A 21,567-nucleotide genomic window follows, 5' to 3' on the forward strand; every position below is an offset into this window, starting at 1 on the left:
ACTAATGGAGCTGATCTTGCTTTGAAACATCATAAAGATGAAAATTGATGACTTTAGTTCGAATCATCTTTTAATGGGACAGTGATAATGATGGGCATGAGTTTGAGAACCCATCATTCCTTGTGCTTCTAAGTACAGGTGACTTGAAGGTGTGTCTATTAGTGTCAGTAATGAGTGGGTGATGTGTAAATAAGTGAGTGTTTTAATGAAAGAGCTACACTGTGAAAAAAAAATGAGGACGAGATTTTTGTCATCCCCTCCCCTTTCTACATACATCTAAGTCTATCTGGTGCGCTTATATCTATTTATAGAAACCATAAACAAAGAATCTCAGCGAGCAAGGACAGGCTTTCCTCCTGTGTACAGTCGCTCCAAAAAAAAACCCCAAAAAAGAAATACTGTCAAATTTCACACCCATAGGCATTGAAAGAGAGTCAAATTCATGGTTGCATCTGCTTTCCTTCCCAGACCTTAAAATAACCCGCTCCAGACGCACACTGTGTTCAGATAGCAGCCACAATGACATTCCACAGAGTGTGTGTGAGTGTATATATGTGTTTGAATGCACGCCTCCTCCATCATTGTCACCATCGCTCTTTGTCTGTCTCGGGGCTGTTGAAGGAAAGGCTGCATGGTCTCTGACTGTCTGACCCACATATGGTCTAAGTTTACTCTGAGGTCTTCTATATGTCGACTGTATATAGTGTGTGTGCGTGTGTCTGTGTGTGTGTGTGTGTGTGTGAGTGTGAGAGGGAGAGAGAGAGCCAGAGAGAGAGATGGCGTTGGGGGATTTGTCCCATAGATGTATCGGGGCGATCACTCACTCATGTGTGATGCTCCATCTGCTCCAAGCTTCTCACACACACACACACACACACAGACGAACACGCACACACACACGCCAACCCGGAGCTATGGGACTTTTGCTAGATAAACAACTTATTCCATCAAAACATTTTTTCATACGTAGACAGGATGCTCTCTTCTCACTAACAATGCGCTACAGCTGCTTTACAGAGAATGAGTGTTCACACTAAAGCGCTCATTGCTGGTATCGCTGTCCTCCTGTATATCTGTTCCACACACACTCAGCGTGAGGGAAAAGGGTTGTTTTTCTCTAATGTTTCTAATGGAAACACTTGCTGTTGGAGAACAGTTGATGGATTTGTTTTGCGTCTTGCTGCGTTCAAGTTCTGCCAAGCTCGCAGCGCGATAGGAAGTGAGTGATTTCAACGCTTTATCTGAACGCCCCTGCTGCTGATAGAAAACACAGCGTAAAGAGGGACACAGAGGATACAGGGGACGTTTACATGAAGCTGCCATTACGTTGTCTCCACTGAGCTCAATAACATAATATGGCCTGAAGAGCGGTGGTGATTAATCAATTAGCCAATCAAAATAAAATGATTTGACAACTATTTTGAATCGTTTCAGTCATAATTCAAGCACACCTGTCAAACATTTGCTGTATCCATTTTTTTAATGTGAGGAATTGCTGCCTTTCTTTGTCAGTTTTTAGGATCTTTTCGTCTTTAAGTTTTGTTTTAAGTGGGTAAATTGCCCAGCGAAGCAATTTACTTGCCCATGGCAATCCTTTTTGTTGAGCCTTGCTAACACAAAGTCATGTGCTGTTCACTCCTTCCCGCAGTCCAGTGACTGGCAGACCCTGCCACTTTTCACTCCTCTGTTCATGACCCACTTGCTGTTTTCCCTCATTTTCTTTTGTTCTGAAGAGGGCCACACTGAATTCCCCTCTTCAAAAAAGACCCCCTAAACACACTCGCACACACACACGTACACGGGGGCCCCCTCCACATCAAAGTCGGGAATGTGGGGCCTGCTACCATTATGCATGGATAGACCTAGTTATGTCAGGTTTGCCCCTCTGTAAAGATAGTGTCTGTGCATGTGCATGAGCGTGTGCATGTGTGTTCCGACATGCTATTGGTGAGCCAAGTGTGCTTTATGTTCACATGCACACTCATCTCACACATACATCTCCAAATCTGCTTTGAAATGTCAGAGCTGTTACCCGGACTACTAAAGCTGTGTGTTATGGCTGTAAGTCAGACTAGTGAACACCTGGACCATTTCATTCACTTTCGTTCCATGAGCTGCGAATTCATTTTCTTGGGAGTCTTTGAACTTTCTCCTTATCTCCTCTTTTCTTGATTTTACTTCCTTATTTTATGTAAAGTTCCTGTGCAAAAGCAGTATTTCTTCACAGTGAGTGTGCCTTAAAGCTTCACTCTTCACTCCCATGGCTTTTCCTCCCGAAGCACATCCATGCAATAGAAGACACACAATTGATGATCTCTGTCCCTGTCTGCCTCCAAGTCTCTCACTTTCATGTACACGGGCCTCCATCAGTTGTCACTCGCGGCTTTGACAGGCATCATTCTCATTGACGTGCTACCGCCTTATCACTCAACTCTCACCCTCATACTGCCAGCCTCCATATCACCAGCTAGCTATCCCGTGTGTCTATCAGAGCTAACCAGGCCTGCATGGCACAGATAAAACACAGCATTAGGGGCTTTTGGGTGAATCGGAAGGTTGAGGGAGGTTTTAATGCACAGAGAGCAGATTACGATGAAAATATGGATGTTGTAGGAGGTGGAGGGAGTTAGTTGGGAATGTCTCATTGTGGTGATGTTGCAGTGTTGGTTGTTATCTGTTTTCTCATACAGGAGATTATGCAATGTTTCTTGATATCAAGAGGCATGTTGCAGAAAGGGAAAAAAAATCCTTGAGGGATTGTTCAAGAAATGGGCCATATTATAAGGATGCACCAGATGACATTGTTATTCTACAACACGTTTGACTCATTTACTGAATTGGATATCACATTTCCGTTGTTTTCAACATTTTCAAGTCACTTCTCTCCAGAGAGCATGATTGTAGTGTAGTCAATACTTTCTCTCTCTTTATTTCCTGTTTTGCTGAGCTGACAAACACCATTAACAATCCAGGGAAGATTAACAATTGTAGGTCATGAAAGACCTCCAACTAGCAGTTTCACATCAGAGGCATTCAGAGACAAACGCTGTAGTTTCTCCTTCTGCAGTTTATGTGTCTGCTCCTCTTTGCCTGTGGCTTTCACTCCTCATTATTCCCCACTCTCAAACTCTCTGCTTTGTCTTCGTCCTCGCCGCCCTCCCTCAATGCTTCTCAACGTCCTTACTTAAGACAGTGCCTCTAATGTGTTTAAGGTCTGTTAATGTTACATTATGCATGTTGACAAGAGAGCAGAGATGTGCTTATCCTGAAAACACAAGCACAGCATCATTCTGTGAATCCATCCATCAAGCACTTTGCAGGAAAACTAAGCAATACAGGGCAGACAATGAGACAGCAGCAGCATTTGACATCAACACGGAATGTAGCATTGATTTCTTGGCTCGGCTCACACACATACACGTCTGCATAGAGCCATGCATGTATATGCATATAAACATAAACCTGTGAATTTCAGAATATGTGAGGAAACAGATTTGTGCATGTTAATCAGATGTGAAAACTGACAGACATATGCACAGATATGTGCATTGCATGCACACACACACAATTGAACACACATATTTGTATACTATAAGCTTTATTCAAATGAGCTCCAGGTAGAATTTGTTTTAATTAGACAAATGCTCCATATGTATTCTATCCATCCATCCATCCATCCATCCATCCGTCTGTCTGTCCATCAATCTGTTCAGTTCATATACTCCATGGTCCTTTGTTCTCTCCCTGCTCTGAATATTCTCTGGCCAGTCTTTGCTGCAGCGCCTGTGAAATGAATTGATTTGAGACAATTTATTACCTGTTGTTTTCACACGTCAGCCACTCTCGCTTACCCACTCCTCTGTTTTCTCTCTTTCTCATCTTTCTCACTCTCTCCACAAGTTTAAAGAGAGAAAAATAAAATGTTAGCACTGCATATGAAGTGCTTCTTCAGAGACAGGGATGAAACAAAAACATGAAAGGAAACAAAACACATGAGGGAAGAGGTTACATTAAGTCAGCTGTGTCAGGTAACCACCGCCAAGTGGTCGAGTTTAAAGTGATATTGAAATCAATAATGGATAAACGGAGATAAACTATGAAGCAACAGTTGTTTGTGCATGTGGGATTTTGCAGACTGGAAGTTGCACAGAGAGACAAGCAGATGGATTCAACCAGAAGATGGGAAGGCTGACAGCGAGAGAGACTTTCATTCTCTGCATTATTATGCGTTTGTGTGTGGGAAAACCCAGTCAAGTCTGGGACTGGTCATTAGCCAGTGAACTGGACTTCGGTGTCTAGTCCAGAGATAGATGTAGCTGCCAAATGAAAAGCCTTTTTTGTGAGAGAGGGAGAAAATGAAGCCAAGAGCCCACAGAACAGAAACTATTGTTTCATTTGTGTGTGCTTCAGCCAGCATTTTCCCTTATTCTGGTCGTCTTTGCTCTCAAGCTATATTACAGTGTGCACTGTTCTGTGTGTGCATATGCGTGTGTGTATTTGATCATCTAGATGTGAGCCATCCGTGAATGAAATGTATCCTTTGTTTACGGGCCCATTATCTAGATAATAACATCCATATTTCCTTGCATCTCCAGTGCTTTATCACAGCCTTATGAGCTCTTTCTCTCTCTCTTTATATATCTCTCTGTCTTTCTTGGCCTCCCTCTATCTCTATCTCTCTGCCGCACACACACACAAACACACAAACACACACAGGCACTGAGAGATAATGGGATTGTTGCCCCTGGTTTCTTTTGGGGAGATTGTAAATAAATAATTTCATCACAAAGTCTGTGCGCTCTGTGTTCACTGGTGTGAACCTCTTGCTGTGTGTGCGCGTGTGCACGTACATACATCTATCAGAGCGCATATTAGCGTTTGCATATCAATCATCATCTCTGTGTGTATGTGTCTGTTTTCATCTTATCATTTTTCATCTATCTGGGTGAGAACCTGTGTGTGTGTGTGTGTGTGTGTTCAGTGTCATTTTCCAGCGAGTCATTGCCTGCTGTCCCTTCCTTGTCACTGTGGGCTGATAGTGGTGCGAGTCGACAAAGCTCAGTAATGGAGAGCTGATACTTGCCCTCCCCCCTGTCGCTCTGCGCTTTTCATTTGCTGCTGAGATGACTTTGGCTCACAGCCATCCCAGCCAGCCAATCTCCCATCTTGTATCTGTGCCATTACTTTCCATATCTGGGCAAATTATTTGCCAAAAAAGCTCACGAAGGAAATGTCAGCATTGTGCACGCGCTAGTGTGGGCGCGCACCCACTTTCGTACACCGTGAGATTAATAGTTTGTATACAGGTGGATCGGGTGATTAAGTTTTCATTGTGGCTTTCTGCGGGTCCACTGTGTTTTCATTCACACCCACTTTTTGTGATTATTTCAGCTTTACAAGTGTTTTCATTAGTTCCTGCGAGGTGCAGAATAAAGCTGTCCTTGCTCCAGTTGTAATAACACCACTACCCATACAATAATGTTGCTCTTCAAGCGTCGACCTCTGTGTTCATTCCTCCTTTCAATTAAGCCATTGACATACAGCCACTCTCAACGCTTTCCCAAAATTGTGATAATTTCATGATGCCTAACACTCAAATGATAACCACCTGTTAGTGCTGAAGTAAATGAAGTCTGTTTCTCCAGCTGGAGAAATGTACACAAAGGCGACAGTGTGTTTCACATTTGGTTCAGGGGAAAATATGTAATGTGAGGGACATTTGTTGGATATTATAAGTGGGATATGAGGTGTGGAATAACAATATATTGATAAATGTCTTTTAAAATTCTTGTGCGAATTGTTATTGCACTAATAATGCAAATTTCCTGTTGTACAATGCTCTGCTGCCCCTTTCAAGATACAGTCACTGCTTTGGAAGGATCATTGTATTTGTATTGAACCCTTTGACTACTTGAAAATACTTGTACTGGCACTTTTATAAGAATTGTATGTTTTTAGTATTTGAGTCTTTTTCCAACTTTTTTTCTGGTCTGTTACCCTGCAGATCTTGGTGAACTCTGTGAGTCCCAACCGTCCAGCGATGCTCTACGAGAAGGTGACTGTCAGCGAGGGAGGAAGCCCCTTACTGAGAGACATGCTGTTCAGCCAGGACCAGCAAAACATCTACACACTGACGGAAAGACAGGTGAGCTCAGTGACAGAAATACGCTCAATGTAAGGCTCACATGCACACAAAGACTTCACAGTGTGCACACACACTGTATCTTTTTATTCAGATGTTGTGTGGGACCCGAATGGCACAGAATACATGCATTAAAAAAGCAGAGTGATATATTTTGCCATCATTAGCTTCCATATCTAGCACGTATCCTCAGTAAAGCAGTAACCACAGGTGATGGCATTGGGCTAACAATGCCTTGGTAATGCAATTATAGCCTCAAGCCTACACACAGACACACACAAACATACACACACGCGATTCTGTTGTGTTGCTTGTTGCAACAGTAATTTCCACCACAGCAGTCTAGTACCAATTGTCCAGAGCAGACCTCACCCCCATTAGCCATTAGTTGCTGTATATCTTAACCCTCCCACCCTCTGTACACAGCATACAACACAACTCATCCCCACCAGCTGTAATTGCGCAGGAACACACACGCACACTTACGCACACCAGATACACCCATTACCGCCATGACGATTCGCTAACAATCAAGACATCACGCACACACAAACATACAGGGAGTGTTATAGGTCACATGTGGTGCGAGTGTGTGCGCCCGTGGTCATTACCAGCCCCACCGCTGGTGAGTGCTGTGTCTGCTTTGATGGTGAGTTGGGGGCTGGGGGGGTGTGTGTGTGTGTGGGGGGGGGGTGCAGAGCATGTCGCATCTCTGTCGCTCCCCAGGCCCAGCTGCTCCCCTCGTTTTTCTGTCTCATTAGTGCGCTGAGTGAAGGAAGCAGAGTTGAAGGGGGGGCTGAAAGAAAGTTGGGCTGTACATGATGTGAATATGTCTGTATTTAATAGATCTAAAACGGGCTTTAGGGAAAGAAAGATTGTCTGATTAAAAAAGGTTGAGATATGTGTCTGAGGTCTGTTTTGCGATTGGTGTTTGAGGCTAGGCGAGTCGATTCTGTTCCCTGATAAACCAAAGCTGGGCCACAAAATGACATTTTCTTTCCCCTTTTCTTCTTGTTTTTGCCAAAGGCCAGTCGCTCATTATTGTACTAATTAAACTGGTATTCTGTGATACACTCTTTGTATTCAAAATAAACTACTGTTGCAGAATGGGCTGGGCATTGTTTGAGATGATTCAACACAGACGCCAATATGACACATTAGTGCTTTTCATTCCTGTTCATGGATGCCCCCTGCTCTATACATTTTAGATGTTTTCCCTTCTCCAAGACACCTATGTGTGTGTTAGACCCTGCTTTCTGAATTCTTCCTAAAATCTCTACATTCACAGTTGCATTATCAAATATATATGTTTCTAGGTCAGAGTTGTTTTTTTTAATTTACAGGATTAATTGTAATCAGCACATAGTCACACAAAGTTGGGGAGTTAGTTCCAAGTTTCATTATCTGCTAACACAATTTGCATCTTAAATTTATAGTTTGAGGGGAAACGTACATATTTGGCAATACAGCTGTAGGTGAAAACTTGTATTGTGACTGTTAATGTGAAGATTATCAGGAAGTGGGATGCACAGTTGGTCTGACATGTGTGTGGGATCAGTGGAGATCACTTGTAGCAGGTATGTGATTGTGGGAAGCAGGAAGTTACAGAAGCAAGGTGGGCCATACACACGATGGAGGTACAAAGCACACTGACAGAAGACTGAAGCCATATTTTAGCAACAAATTGATAGACGATGGCTGTTTATTGTGAAAGATCATATGGAGGTATACACAGATGGTGTTAGTTTGTGTGAGTGTGTCTTTGTGACTTGGTGGCCTGCTCCACTTCATCATCGCAGCTAGAGCAGCTAAGGGCATGAGGGACACGCACACATACACATTTTTACTATTAGACACTAGCTCAAGACAAGAACATACTGCGCTCACACATCTGTACACTTCTTGTACACACATACACGCACACACCCTTACAGCCATTTACACTCAAGGACGCGCCTTCTCCATCCAACTCCCATCATGCTCCTTTTCTTCAGAAGTCCCCCCACCTTAACACACATTCTCTCTCTCTTTCTCTAGCGCACACCTTCATCTCGCTGTGCGTTTGATCCCCATTAATGGTTAGCAGGCTCGGGTTAAGCAGTGCAGGGGCTGCGGTTGCCAGACCTCCTACCTAAACCCCCCTTCTAGCACTAATGACTAGAGGGGGCAATTCCCTTCTTTCGCCCTCCGTCTTACCCTCATCTTTATCCTCTGCCCTCCATCTATCCTGCACACACACACACACACACACACACACACACACACACACACACACACGCTCCCATGTTTCCATCTAAGCCCAAATTGAGTCCTCCCCTCTCAACTGCCTTCTACTGATCCCATTCCCATGTTTTTAATGATCTCTCACTATTGCTGCTGTGCCCCCCCCCACACACAGTCTTTTTCATAAAGGAGTCAGAGGTGGAAAATTGTGGAATTGAGAAAAGGATGGAGAGATGGATGGAAGGAGGAGGAATTGAGGGACAGTGGTAGGAGGCTGGTTTTAGCTACACACACATATATACACCTACACCAAAACACACCATGCATGAGGAGTGCAGCTATGCTCCCTCTTTTCCTCGTTTGCCACGAATTAGATACACACAGCCCTGTTCTCATCCTGTGAGTTGGCATCACTGTACATGTGTGTATGAGTGTGTGTGTAGCTGGCTGCCTGCGGGGGTTCCTCAGACAAGCCAAGCACATTAAGGTGTCACTGGACATATCCACTGATGCGTAGCCCACGACAAGTCCTCCCTTACCTCACCCCCTCTTCTCTCTCTCTCTCTCTTTCTCTATCTCTGTCTCTATCTGTCTTTCTCTCTCCTTCTTTCTCGCACACACAAACACACACACACATACACGCTGACGAAGGCCCATGCGGTGAGTCAGAGTTGGGGGCGAGGCCTAGTGATTTATGACCCGCTCTGTTCCAGCTATATTCATCACTGTCATTATTATCAATGGAGGATATGACAGCAGGAGAGGACGGCGTGCTGTGTGTGTGTGTGTGTGTGTGTGTGTGTGTGTGTGTGTGTGTCTGTGTGCGCTTGTGTGTCTCTGTGTGTGTGTGTTCGACGAGACAGTATGTTATTACAGGAAATTTAAATCAGTTTATTTGTGCCTGCAGCGAATGTTGTGGATGTTTGTGTCTCTGACTGTGTGCTTGTTTGCGTTTTCCACATTTGCACATTGGAATTTGGGTGCATGAGCTCATCTTGACATTACTGATAAGGATCCATTCACTCACTGCAAAGTTTCATCGTCGGTGTAAATAAGGACTTACATTAGCAACTTTGCTAAGTGCAGCTTGTTAGCTAAAGTTTTTTCATGTGAAAAGCCTCACTAAGAACAATGTCCCTCTTTGACTCAGCACCAACTTTTTGAAGCGTTTACTGCCGCTGTGGGAAATCATCTTGGTGTCTTGGCACAGTTGGGACTCTACATCATCAAATCTTTCCCTTCTCTGTTTTATAGCCAAAAAGGTAGAAAGCTCCAACTGAATTTGATGCCTCTACTACCATTCTTGCAGTCTTTGTAGACATCCCCAGCTTCGATATCTCACGCACACATCCTTGTGTGTTTGATGGCAGCCATGCATATGATAGCGGCGTGGTCTGTGGTGCTGGCTAATTGCTGAAAGCATGAATATTCATCTCATCTGATGTGGGAAGCATTTGGAGCAAGTGTGAGCGTCCTGGAAACAGAAGAGAAGGACTTGGAGTGCCTGATGTATTATGTGTATGCATAAGACGACCTTTGTTCAGTGTCAAGCATGCTATGCTGAGCGTTACTGTGTGTGTGTGTGTGTGTGTGCATGTGTGTCTGTAAGCACTTTAAAAACATTTATATCTCAATCACATTTTCTAACAGTGAAGGCCCATGTGTTCACGCACACATTCAGCCAAATCTGCACGACTTTGTAGGAATCTGCACTTGCACACACACAACGTTCAAACACATATTTGTGTGTGCGCAAGCGTGTGTTTGCATGTGTGGGCTAACACCATTGTCTGCTCTCCATTCAGCATCTGAAAGAGATTTCCCCCTCCACATTTCACCAAGATTCTCATCCCTCCAAGGAATCTGTATTCTTGCATGTGCACATGTGCACACACACAGACAAAGTTCTTGCACCATTCACAAAATGTTGGTTTGAGGCCCCACAATATGAAACAATGGTCTGTATTGTGTGTTTGGTTCTCTCAACAAGGCCTCATCAAGTAATATCTTACCCATAGGGTTTCATCAGACATCAATCCTCTGTGTTCGCGTGAGTGTGTGTCGATCTGTTTACATTCGCATATTACTGGTTCGCTGCCAATCTCGTTAGCAAACACATTAGCACAGACTGACATCAACACACATAATAAGCAGCTGGTTGTATCAATCAAGACTGACATTTTAGTGAACTAGATACAGCTAATCAGTCAGTTCTAAGTAGCTCAAAGATTAATTTCCTACAATTCATCAAACTCTGGCCGACTGAGCAACTCTAGACGTGAACAAGTGAATAATGCAGCATTCAAATACCAGCCACTCGGAGTGTGTGTGTGTGCAGGACGGCAGCATGCAGGAAATGTGATTTGCTTAAATGCTTGGTCAGGTTTTTTTTCTTCTTTCTTCAGTTTGGTTCATGAACTGAGTCCACCAAGCATCCGACCTGTTCATTTAGATTTATAAACACGGCTCCAGCCTCATCTTTTCCACCCTCTGCCCTGACTGTGGAAAGCTTGAATGAGTCCTTGGGTGTCCCTTATTCCACGCACACCAACACATCAGAACTGCCCATACACACACACACACACACACACACACACACACACACACACACACTTTGAGCAAGGAGGTGGTCATTGTTATGTAAATGTTAATAGACCCGGTGCAGCGAGGCGTAGACGGGAGTACAGTGAGTAGAAGCGAGGGGTGCTGGTGCGGGCGGTGGTGAAGCCATGTAGGTATGTGGCTCTCAATTACAAGAGTTCAAGCCATTATAGCACCTTACTGAGCATATACACGCACACGCGCATGCATGTAAATTTCCACGTTTATAGACCTCATGTCCTTTTTTATGTAATGGGCAATGTCTCTGCAGTCAGTTGGGTTCTCTTACTTTGGCTGTGTTTATGAAAACCATCACATTTGTGGGTGTAGTGAGAACATTTGGCGTGCATTATATCTCGGGACAGACTTTTTGGATGGAGTGTAATCATCTGAAGATGTAACATGATATAAAAAAACAATTGAGTACAAAACTGAACAGCTCACCTGCTCCATCTGACTCTGCTCTACTTCATTAACACACACGATTAGTTGATTAATTGAGAAGCTGCTCAAGAGAAAAATGATCAGCAACTATTTTGACAAGCTACATCCTTTGAGTCCCTCAGCAGTTGTTTATCCCACCTTCTCAAATGTGTTTTTTTTTGTTTGTTTGTTTTTGTTCTGTTGATAGTTAACAGAATATTTTGAACAAAACAAGCAACTTGATGACATCACTTTGGACTAAGTAAACTTTGATGGACCTTTTCTACAATTATGTAACATTTTATAGACGATACAATGGAAAAGTTGATTGAGAAAATTAAAAGATAAATGAACAATTGGAATGATTGTTAATCTCCCCTCCTTTCTGTGTTATGACGTGGAAAAAGAAACAAACAACACAGAGCAATTATGCTACTTCCTTCTAACAGTGGCAGATACAGTATGTGAGCAGATTGACCTAGATGCCATCATTAGCCAGAGGCTGATGGTCTCTTACTACCTCAAACTTCACTTCTCTCTCTCTCTCTTTCTCTTAATTGTGTTTCCTGTTTCTCTCACTTCCTTCTTTCCTGTCATATCATTTTCTCTCGTGGTTTTTCTCTTATTTTTAGAAAAAACCAGTGTGTACTTGATTAAGTGTGTGCGTGGCCCATCAGAAAAGTGTGCTCAGACACTTGTCTTGGGTGTGATGCTATCAGTCCTAATGGAAGTCTAGCTGTCACTAGATAGCCCTGTCTTTCGCTCATCTCTCTCTGTTTTACTCTGCTGTCTTTTCCCAAAGGATGGCGTGATAGAGCAGACTGATAGGGTTAGAAAAGAGGATGAGATGGATAGGGAGGTTAATGGTTTCTCTCTCCCACTGACTCCCCCTCCTCCCCTTTCTTACTCGCTATCCACCGGTCATACGATCGGTCCTCCTGTTGCTTGACAGTGATTGGGGCTGAAAGATGTGGCTCTGACTGATTGTCGTTGGATGAGGCCAATCAAACGCTGGCATGGCCCACAGAGCCGCTCCGAGCGGCACATCCTCTTATTCGGCCCCTCGCTGTAACCACGAGCCCCACTTGGTGGAACAATGAAGTCTCGCTCATGCAAGACAGCACAGGGAATTGTTTTGAATTTGAGTCAGATTTCTTTTCAAATTCATGCACAGCGGGCCTCGTCAGACCCAGTTATGAAGTATCAAAAGGGGGAACAAGCGGACTGGAAAAGCAGAATGGCAAATCTTTTTTTCTCACTGTTGACTGTCAGACAAAAGATGAAGATGATGATGATGATGATACAGATAAACACATTCAGAAAGACGTTTTGTGCATTATTAACTTGAGCTTTAACTTTAAATTATTGTTTAATTTGTCCTTTTTTCATTCTTGTGACATGTTCCATACCCAAAGTGACTTCAGTTGCCTGTTTGGTTAAACCTTTAATTTAAAACCTAAAGAGATTCAGTTTACCTTGAGTAAAACAACAAATATTATTGTAATTTGAGAGGCTGGAACTGGATCGATTTAAACATGGAGATTTCTAGCCCTTATTTCTTGTCAGATATGAAAACAACTAACCCCGATGATATCACCAGATCTACATTTTTCTTATTGAAGCTTTGGGTTTGAATAACTTGGGCATCAACCAGGCAAGAAGAGTCTAATGAAAGATGCTGTTAAGTTGCATTATTGGAAATGTAGGATTAATTATCTTTGGAACTTGATCAATACTTGGGCCTTGAAGTAAGAGAATCACTTTCTCTGCTGCATTAACTTCTACCATTCTGCAGTGCTAAATTGCTGGACTGTCCCCTTTAATTTTCTCTCTTATGGATTATTGTCTAATTATTTCAGCAGTAACTAACAATTATAAGGGCAAAGTCAAATAACTGTCTCCGAAATGAATCATGGTTGTACATATTAAGTTCCTGACAGGATACAAAGTCCATCAGACAGTCTCTGTTTACTCCCCGTTCCTCTCCACAATCACTATCTATCATCCACACACCTACCAGGCAGGACTTCCACAGTCCTGTGTGAGCAAATAAAGAAAAGCAGCATTTTTCCTCTTTCTCGCTCCTCTTTCTCTCTTCTGCTTCTCTCTGTCTGTGTATATGGTGGTGGGTCGCTTGGCAGTGCTAATGGAAATGCCAGCTGTGTGGCTCCTCACTCCTCACCAAGTCCATTTACTAAAGTGACAGAGTCATTTACCAGGCCGCCGGCCTCTCCCATCCTCACTTAATTAGAAGACCCCTAGGCCTGTCTACCTTAGCCGGTCACATTTACCTCTTTCTCTACAGTCTCTTTCTTCCAATTCTTTGTTTTCCACAGTTTCAATCTCTGTCTTGTCCTTTGTCTCAGTCTCCCTTTTCCTCTTTTGCTCTCTCATTCAACTTTGTTGTTCTCTCTCTTCTCGCTTTCTATTAGTCTCTCTTTCACAGGAGGGACAGAGTATTATGGACAAATGGCCACACAAAGAGTGAGAGAGCGTATTGACCTGTAGTCTGAGATTAGCTCCTTTTGGAAGAGTTAATGGGAATGTCCATGTGAGCGGCAGGGTGGTGATGAAGAGTGATGAGGTTTCAAATCTCTATTTTTTAAAGTTTTGTTTGGCTCTTTATTTCCTCTTCATTTGTGTAGGCAGACCTGATTGTTGATTTACTCTTGTTCTCATGACAGATATCCCTTTCCTCAGGAGACCAGACATCTTTTTTTTCTAGTTCTGTTGGAAGACTTTTTCTGAATGTGTACTTTGGCAGGTAGTGTTGTGTCAGCTCTTAAATGAAGATAATCAAGTTTCTGAAGATATGCCTACCTTTGATGGAAGCCACATCAAGCATCACAAAGCACATCAGTCAGAAACGGGAGTGCCATAGAGCATCCAGTAAATTACCTGGCTTGAATTTAAGTCAAACTCCTAAACCAGTGCAGACTTCTAATTGTATAGATATACAATAAAAAAGAAACAACTTAACAAAGCAGTCTACTTACTGCTGATAGAAGCATAAAGGAAAATTAACCAAATCAATAAAACTGGGCATGTAAAACGCCCCTTTCTGAGATGTTCCTGGTGGATTATGAAGCCAGTGGACAACAGAAAATCATAGATCTGTCACTGGTGGAATCAAAGCAATACATTTTTTTTATCATTATTATTATTATTAACGGTTGGATGGATGGTTCTTGAAAGTTAGGCCATTTTACTTGAAGGTGCTTCTGTATTAATTTGAAGGTGCTTTCAAACACATATTCTTAGAAGCTGCCATTCAGTCTTACTGAGTGCACTCTGTATGTGTCTGTGTGCATACTGTATACGTGTTCTAGCAGTTCTCCAGGAGAAGAGAATTTGAGTTGTCATCTTTATTGGCCATGAATTCACAATATGTGCGCACACAAATGACAAATATATAAGATGTTTGATCTGCCTCTTGTTTTTGCTGGGATGGAGTATAGAAGGGGAGATCAAAACAGTTATTTCAGAAGAGGGAAAAACAATGGAGCGGATGAGTAATTGAGCCCAGCGCAGGAGAAGGAGGATAAAAAGATAAATTAAAGAGGCGCAAGAGAAGGAAAGCTCATCGGGAGGGAGAAAGGCAGACAAAACACAATATGAGAGAGATAAAGATAAAGCGAGGGAGGCAGGAAGGGCAGTGGGCACAAGAAATACTGCAGGGAGTAACTTTTGAGAGAGAAAACAGGAGATTAGGGCTATCACAGTGGGCACTATTTTCCTCCACTGTGGCACATAAGGATGTAATTCACCAATTCGTGTCCGCAGCAAACAATTTGAGTTGACCACAATGGCCACATCTGTCAATAACATCTCTGCAGTGTAACAACCATTTACTATTTGGACATCTTTCAGCAAATTGAATGTGACAGCAGATGATTTTCCGATTTGAGCACAATGACTTGATTGCTGTTTCTCACTTTTCAATACTACACAGCCTTTGCCCATCCTCCCTGTCTTCACCTGTCCGTCAGCACCCTCTCCTTCCTTTCCAGTGCCGAACTCTACCTAGTCTTGTTTGCTTTGCTGCTTATCTCCAATCAGTCAACACATCGAGCTCCTCGCCAGCCATTGATCTCGTAAGCCCCTTACAATCCTGTCAATGCACACATGCTAACCTAGCCTTTGATGCACTTTAACACTCCCACTTGTCCCCCACTGGCCCCCCTGAGCAGGTATTCCAGCGCTGGAAGAACTAGCTCACTTACATGGGCACCCTGTTGTGTTGAGAGCCATGTTTTGGCACTAGGCCTAGGGGATAGCCAGAAAAGCTACCAGGGGCGGGAAGAACCTCCTAATTCTGATGATCCACTGCAGGCATGACACAGCAGAAGAATTATATTGCACCCAATTTCCATTTTAACAACACAAATAGAGTGTACAGGCAAATTTTTAAATGCAGGGCATACTCCCTGAAAATAGGCAATTGGCTCCCCTCATTCGCTTTTTCCCTTGCTGGTGTGTCTTATTCATCACCCAAACCTGCTGGAAAACAGGGATCAGGAGAAAGCAGCATGGAGGCCAGTAGCAATATAACAATGAGTGTGTCAATTCAGGTATCATGTTTACATCACTGCTGCGAGTTGGAGATGGAGCTGGAAAATACCTGATCAATAGGCCATTTGTTGATTTTCTTTATTTTTCAATGGGGGGTGGGGAGTGGGGGGGAGGGGAGGGGGGCTGTTTGTTTCATTTCCCTGAGACTAGCGAACAATAAATCCTAACAAACCTCAGTCAGATAAAGGATCAATGAGTAAGGCAGACTAGACTCAGAGTTTAAGCTAAACAACCCCTGTTCCTCTTGTTCTAAGGAATACAAAAATAGGGGAAAGCAGATCAACAAGGGGAATGCGTTTTGATCATTTTGCTAACAAGAGGGATGGCATCCTCACTTATCCCCTCTCAAATCCCTGACTGCAGTCATATTGAAGACAAAGGCCAGATGCTAGTTGGTGTAAGTTAGTTTTGTTATCCAATATGAAAGAGGTAGAACACTCAAGTCCCTGGTGTCTGTCTATTTTTATTTCTCTGTTGTCCTGCGGCACTTAGCGCTGTGTTGGTAGATATAGATTTTTTTTCCGTGCACATGGCTGTTCACTGCCAGGAAAGAGTTAACATGAGAAGATGGAAGATGATTGACGGTTATTGAAATAATGCAGGTGTTGTTAATGTCAGTTTACAGAGAGGAGGCGACAAAGGGATGATGGAGGGATGATGACAGGTGATAGATAACCTCTCCTCATCGTCCTCATCCTCCGGCCCTCGCTGTCTGCTCTGTCTGTAAGCTGCTGGTTAAATGAGAAGCAGGGAAAATGTATTTTTTATTTAATCTTTAGTTTAAATTCGGCTCTTTGCTCCTAATTTCTTCTCTGCCTAGCCACAGCTAGTTGGATTACAGAGTAAGGTTTTGGATGAAAAGAGAGGAGCAATAAAAGAGCCACAAGTTTAAGAGATTTCTGAGAATTCTTTCTCTTGAAAGTGAACATGTGACTCCCCCCCCCACACACCCCGCCCGCAAGATACATGCAGTTTTCCTCTGTGCATCTATGGAAAGCTGTCTGTGTAAATGTGCTCTCCCCTTAAATTGGCATCCTACATGGAACCAGAGCCAAATTGTTCTACTATCGCAGGATTAGAGCCCTATGAGGTTAAGTGCACAGGAGGTTCAGTAGTAGTTGTTCAAGGAGGCCCAGGCGTTACTAATTTATGATGCAGCGTTTCATGCAGATATCTAAAAATAACTGAAAAAAAAAAAAAACTGATTTCTTCCTGGCTCCCAGACAGTGTAACCCAGAGAGGAGGCTCTCTTCTGGTAGACGTCTCAGCTCCACCCCCTCCTCTTATCCTCCACTATAGACTCCTCTTGTGTTTGAATGGTTAAAAAAAAAAGAAGCCGCAACAAGGCCGATCCTTTTATGTCTGCGGATTTAACAACCAATGAAAAGCGGCGCTGAAAGCTTTACAGGTCCTTCGGGTTTTGGGGGTGACCGTCGCAAAGCCTGTTAGCTGGACGTTTAGAGGCAGGTGATGGCGCTCTGTAAAAACAGATTGGAGAGGAAAGGTGGAAAGTTTATAGCAGGAAGGAGATGTCATGGCATTGCGATATGGTCAGGGTGGAGGGCTGACAAGAGAGGAAGCGAGCGCGAGGAAGGAGAATTGAGTTACGGCGCTGGATGCTATTGTAAATAAGGAGATGGCAAGAGAGAGGAGATGGCGGGCCTGGTTTATAAGGTCATTTAAAGGAGTAATGTGGCACGCTGTCGGGAATTGGCTTTCATTAAAAGAGCCATCGAGAAAGACAGAAAGAGGGAAGACGGCGAGGGTGTGTGTGTGTGTGTGTGTGTGTGTGTGTGTGTGTGTGTGTGTGTGTGTAGGTAAGCAGTATTCCCTGTACACACACACACACGCAGGCACGCATTTTTTTGGATCTACATGCAGTCATACAAGTTCATTCCCGGCTCTTATAAAACATTTTATATCCCCACTGGGAAAAACAACCATCATAGCCCTCCAACCACATCAACCACTCCGTCACTCCCACTGAATAGAGCCCGTAGTGTGTTCAACACTGCTAGGACAGGAACAGTTGTGAACAATAGGCCATATCTGTCATTACACAGGGCAGTGATAAGGTTATGCTTGCTCACCAAGGACCAATAGCGTTAGCATGATTTATGTGGACCACTGTCCTTAATCACAGTCATAATGATTTATGAAGAAAAGAGGGGGAATCGGTTTGCGTCAGTGATGAGATGAGGAACAGGCCATTCTTGCTCCTTCTCTCATTTTTTTTTTTTTGTTAAATCATAAACTATGTGAAAGACATCCTGTGAGGATTTCTTTCTCCCCAAGGTGTCCAATCAGATCTCCTCAGCTATAACTGCTTTTGCCTCATCCGTCTACCCATTATCTGCTCATTCATTCGCACTCCTTTTCCCCCCTCTGTCATCCCTTTATTATCTAAGACACACCAATCCCTTGTTCCATCCTTCTTTCAGCTCTCCTTTCAGATGAAAACTAGGCTCACACTTGTTCTGACAATGACACATTGCAGCTGTCTGCCGCCATATCCCATCTACTCAGCACAATGTCCTCACGGATTCACTTCGAGTGTGTCTTCCATTACACCTCTCTCTTCCTCTATTCATCCATCCAGCCAGCACTTACAGTAGATGACCACCACCCTCTCTCTCTCTATGCTCCATACTATTGCTCATTTGCATCATTTCATCTGCCTTTCTCTCTTCGGGTAGCTAGCCAGCTTGAAAGCTACTGTACTGCGGTCTGTATTGACTTTAAATTGGAGGAGTAACAGCGTGTTTCAGTCTGTAAAAACGAATAAATGAGATGCTTGAGGATGGAGGAGTCTTGCAGAGAAGATTGCAGGGCAGAGAAACAAACAGAAGGGAACTTGGAGAGTAATGGAAATAACTAAATGTATAGTGTGGAAAAGGAAGAAAAGGGGGATTAGTGGTGCACAGTGTCAAGTGTTTTTGTCTGTCTGCCCTCTGATTTAACGGTATTGTTCTGCCAAAAAGCCCCACGGCAAGTCTGATACAACACATTTCATAGCATAAATGAGTTCCATCATGTCATATCTTTCTCATATCTGTGTTGTACTTAAAGCTCACAGAGGAATGCCGGGCCCCAGTTTAATATTTCAGTGCCGCGTTCCTTTGTCCGCCCGGTTTCCATCCCGCAGCTCACCAGCTTTATCTCTCCTACCTCAGGCCTCTGCTCTCTCTCTGCAACATGTTTTTTCTTTTTTCTTATCCCTCCATACATCTCTCTCCATCCCGGCCTCATAAAAAAGTTGGCCCCCGTTGGGCCAGACACTACTTCAGTCCCGACATAGCACTTAGACAGTTCTCATGGTTAGATCTGTGTGTGTGTGTGTGTGTGTGTGTGTGTGTGTGTGTGTGTGTGTGTGTGTGTTGCCCAAGGGCAGGGTTGTTAAAAGCTGTTACATACTGATCAGCTGCCTCACTCTCTTCTGCGCGATTTAGAAGTGGCAATTTGATACATACACTCACTCACTCACTCACACACACACACACACACACACACACACACACAATGAAACGGGGATCAAGCGACTCATCAACGAGGGGCCCGTTGGTGAAGAAAAGTTAAATGTGCCGCTGACACATTCGGCACTTGTGTGCACAAACACGTTTACCTACTCGATCGCACACTAGCATTTTTTTGCGCATATGCTTGCAATCTGTCTGTCACACACTTAGAACACACTCAGGCTCTTGAAAGATGTGAACGCACACAAATGCATGCACGCGCGCACGCATGCACACACTTTCAGATCCATTGGGGCCATGTTGTGAGCCATCTGTCGTCACCTTTAACTAGAGTGGAGGGCTAACTTGAACACTTGATCTTGTTTCATAGGCAACATCTGTAGCCTGTCACCCAACTCGTACATCCAGTATGGCTGCACAAACGCACACACACCAAGTTTTGTCACATAGATGCACTCAGGTCATGTTGCACAGGCTCCGTATAGACACTTCAATTCAATCTTTACACACACTGACACACGCTTGGGGGTCTGTCCTCCCGCACCTCTGCGTCCGATTGATTTTTGAGGTCATCTGTCAATCACAGCGATGTTGCCACGGCCACCTGTCAGGTGTCCCAGCATGCCTTGCGAGGCCTTTTCCTGTACACGCTCCAGCGGAGGCTGTCTCACACCGCTGGACCGGAATCGCTCACCAGAACACACATCATGCACAGAGACACAGAGACGCAAACATACACACTGAATGTTTACTGGATTGCATCAGTCTGATAAGATGTCAGATGCTCATCTCCATCCAGCTGAATGTGACGCTCATATTACCAATTTGATAACAATGAGAATACTAATTATTTCCTCATCACCTCCCTGCTCCCCCTCTCTCTCACTCTCTCTCTCTCTCTCTCTCTCCCTCTCTCTCTCCCCCTCTCTATCTCTCTCCCTCTCTCTCCCTCTCTCTCTCTCTCTCTCTCTCCCCCTCTCTCTCTCCCTCTCTCTCTCTCCCCCTCTCTCTGTCTCCCTAGGTGGTGAGAGTTCCAGTGGAGAGCTGCGAGCAGTACACTACTTGCGGGGAGTGTTTGGGCTCCAGAGACCCTCACTGTGGATGGTGTGTCCTCCACAATGTGTAAGTGCCACACACACACACTCATGCAAACATTAACACACTTGACCCCGGTAGCCCTCACATGCAGCCCCGTTGCATTGTGTAATGGATTATTGTAAAAGAAGCGTTTAGGTGTTTTACGTACGTGTCAGCCGATCACATTGGAGTGGGACCAATCTGAATATTTAAACAAGAAGCTCAGGAGCACTTTGCCACCAGATAACTTCCAATTGTTTCAAAGGGAAAGTCCACCCTTAAAAATGCTCTTTCATTAGTTATTATCCACTGAAAAGTCAATGAATTGAGCTTTGATGAGGTAGCAATGACCACATCCACTGTATGGACAGAAAATTAGGCAAAAGGTGCTGTTTAATGAGAATGGAGCATCACAGTGTATTGAATAACTGGCCCAATTTCCACTCTGGGCGTCCATTAGGAAATGGAGACAGTAGATAAGCTGTGAACTTTGAGGACTTAGTTTCATTTTTTCAATTTTAGCAGTTGTAACAGTATTTAATCGTGAGAGTTCAGGATATTCAGAACTACAATCCTCTGATATCTAATTTTAATGACAACCCTGTGTAAAGCCTTGTTGATCACAAGTTTATTTAAGTAAATGCTCTGAACTGAAAGGTGAGCGACCTAGTAAGGCTACATTAACTGTGCCTGTGACTCTCAGAAACTATTTTATTTAACACTTTGTCATTACTTTAGTAAAACATGCCTCCATTAATTGACTGTAATTATGATTCATAGAAAATAATCCAAATTCTACAACTTGAGAGCTCCCTGCTGGTTGTAATACATTTATTATGAGTCAACTGTAACTGTTAATAGCACATAAATACAACACAAGGCTGCGTCACTGACACTCCCATTTGTCTTTGTGGTATTTAACTTGTTTTTGCGTGTGGTGAGCATTGCGTAACTACGTGCATACCCTTTAATACCTGGGAACTTTCTGGCATCAAATTAAGGATTAGTCACTTCTAGTGTATGTGTGTGGTTTATGGACTCACATGTTTGCTG

General features: G+C 43.6%; 1 protein-coding gene across 5 annotated transcripts in view; it reads left to right on the forward strand.

Annotated features, from left to right (window-relative positions):
* The window catches only part of plxna1b (plexin A1b), a 189,371-nt gene that overhangs the window by 80,133 nt on the left and 87,671 nt on the right, over positions 1-21,567 (forward strand). For all 5 annotated transcript variants that reach the window (XM_037100800.1, XM_037100802.1, XM_037100801.1 and 2 more), the window contains 2 exons: positions 6,005-6,145; positions 20,459-20,559. In XM_037100800.1, coding sequence (XP_036956695.1) covers positions 6,005-6,145; positions 20,459-20,559 — 242 coding nt within the window. The remainder of the gene's footprint in view (positions 1-6,004; positions 6,146-20,458; positions 20,560-21,567) is intronic.

The sequence above is a fragment of the Acanthopagrus latus genome, chromosome 6 (assembly GCF_904848185.1).
Source record: "Acanthopagrus latus isolate v.2019 chromosome 6, fAcaLat1.1, whole genome shotgun sequence".
In the NCBI taxonomy this organism is placed as follows: domain Eukaryota; kingdom Metazoa; phylum Chordata; class Actinopteri; order Spariformes; family Sparidae; genus Acanthopagrus; species Acanthopagrus latus.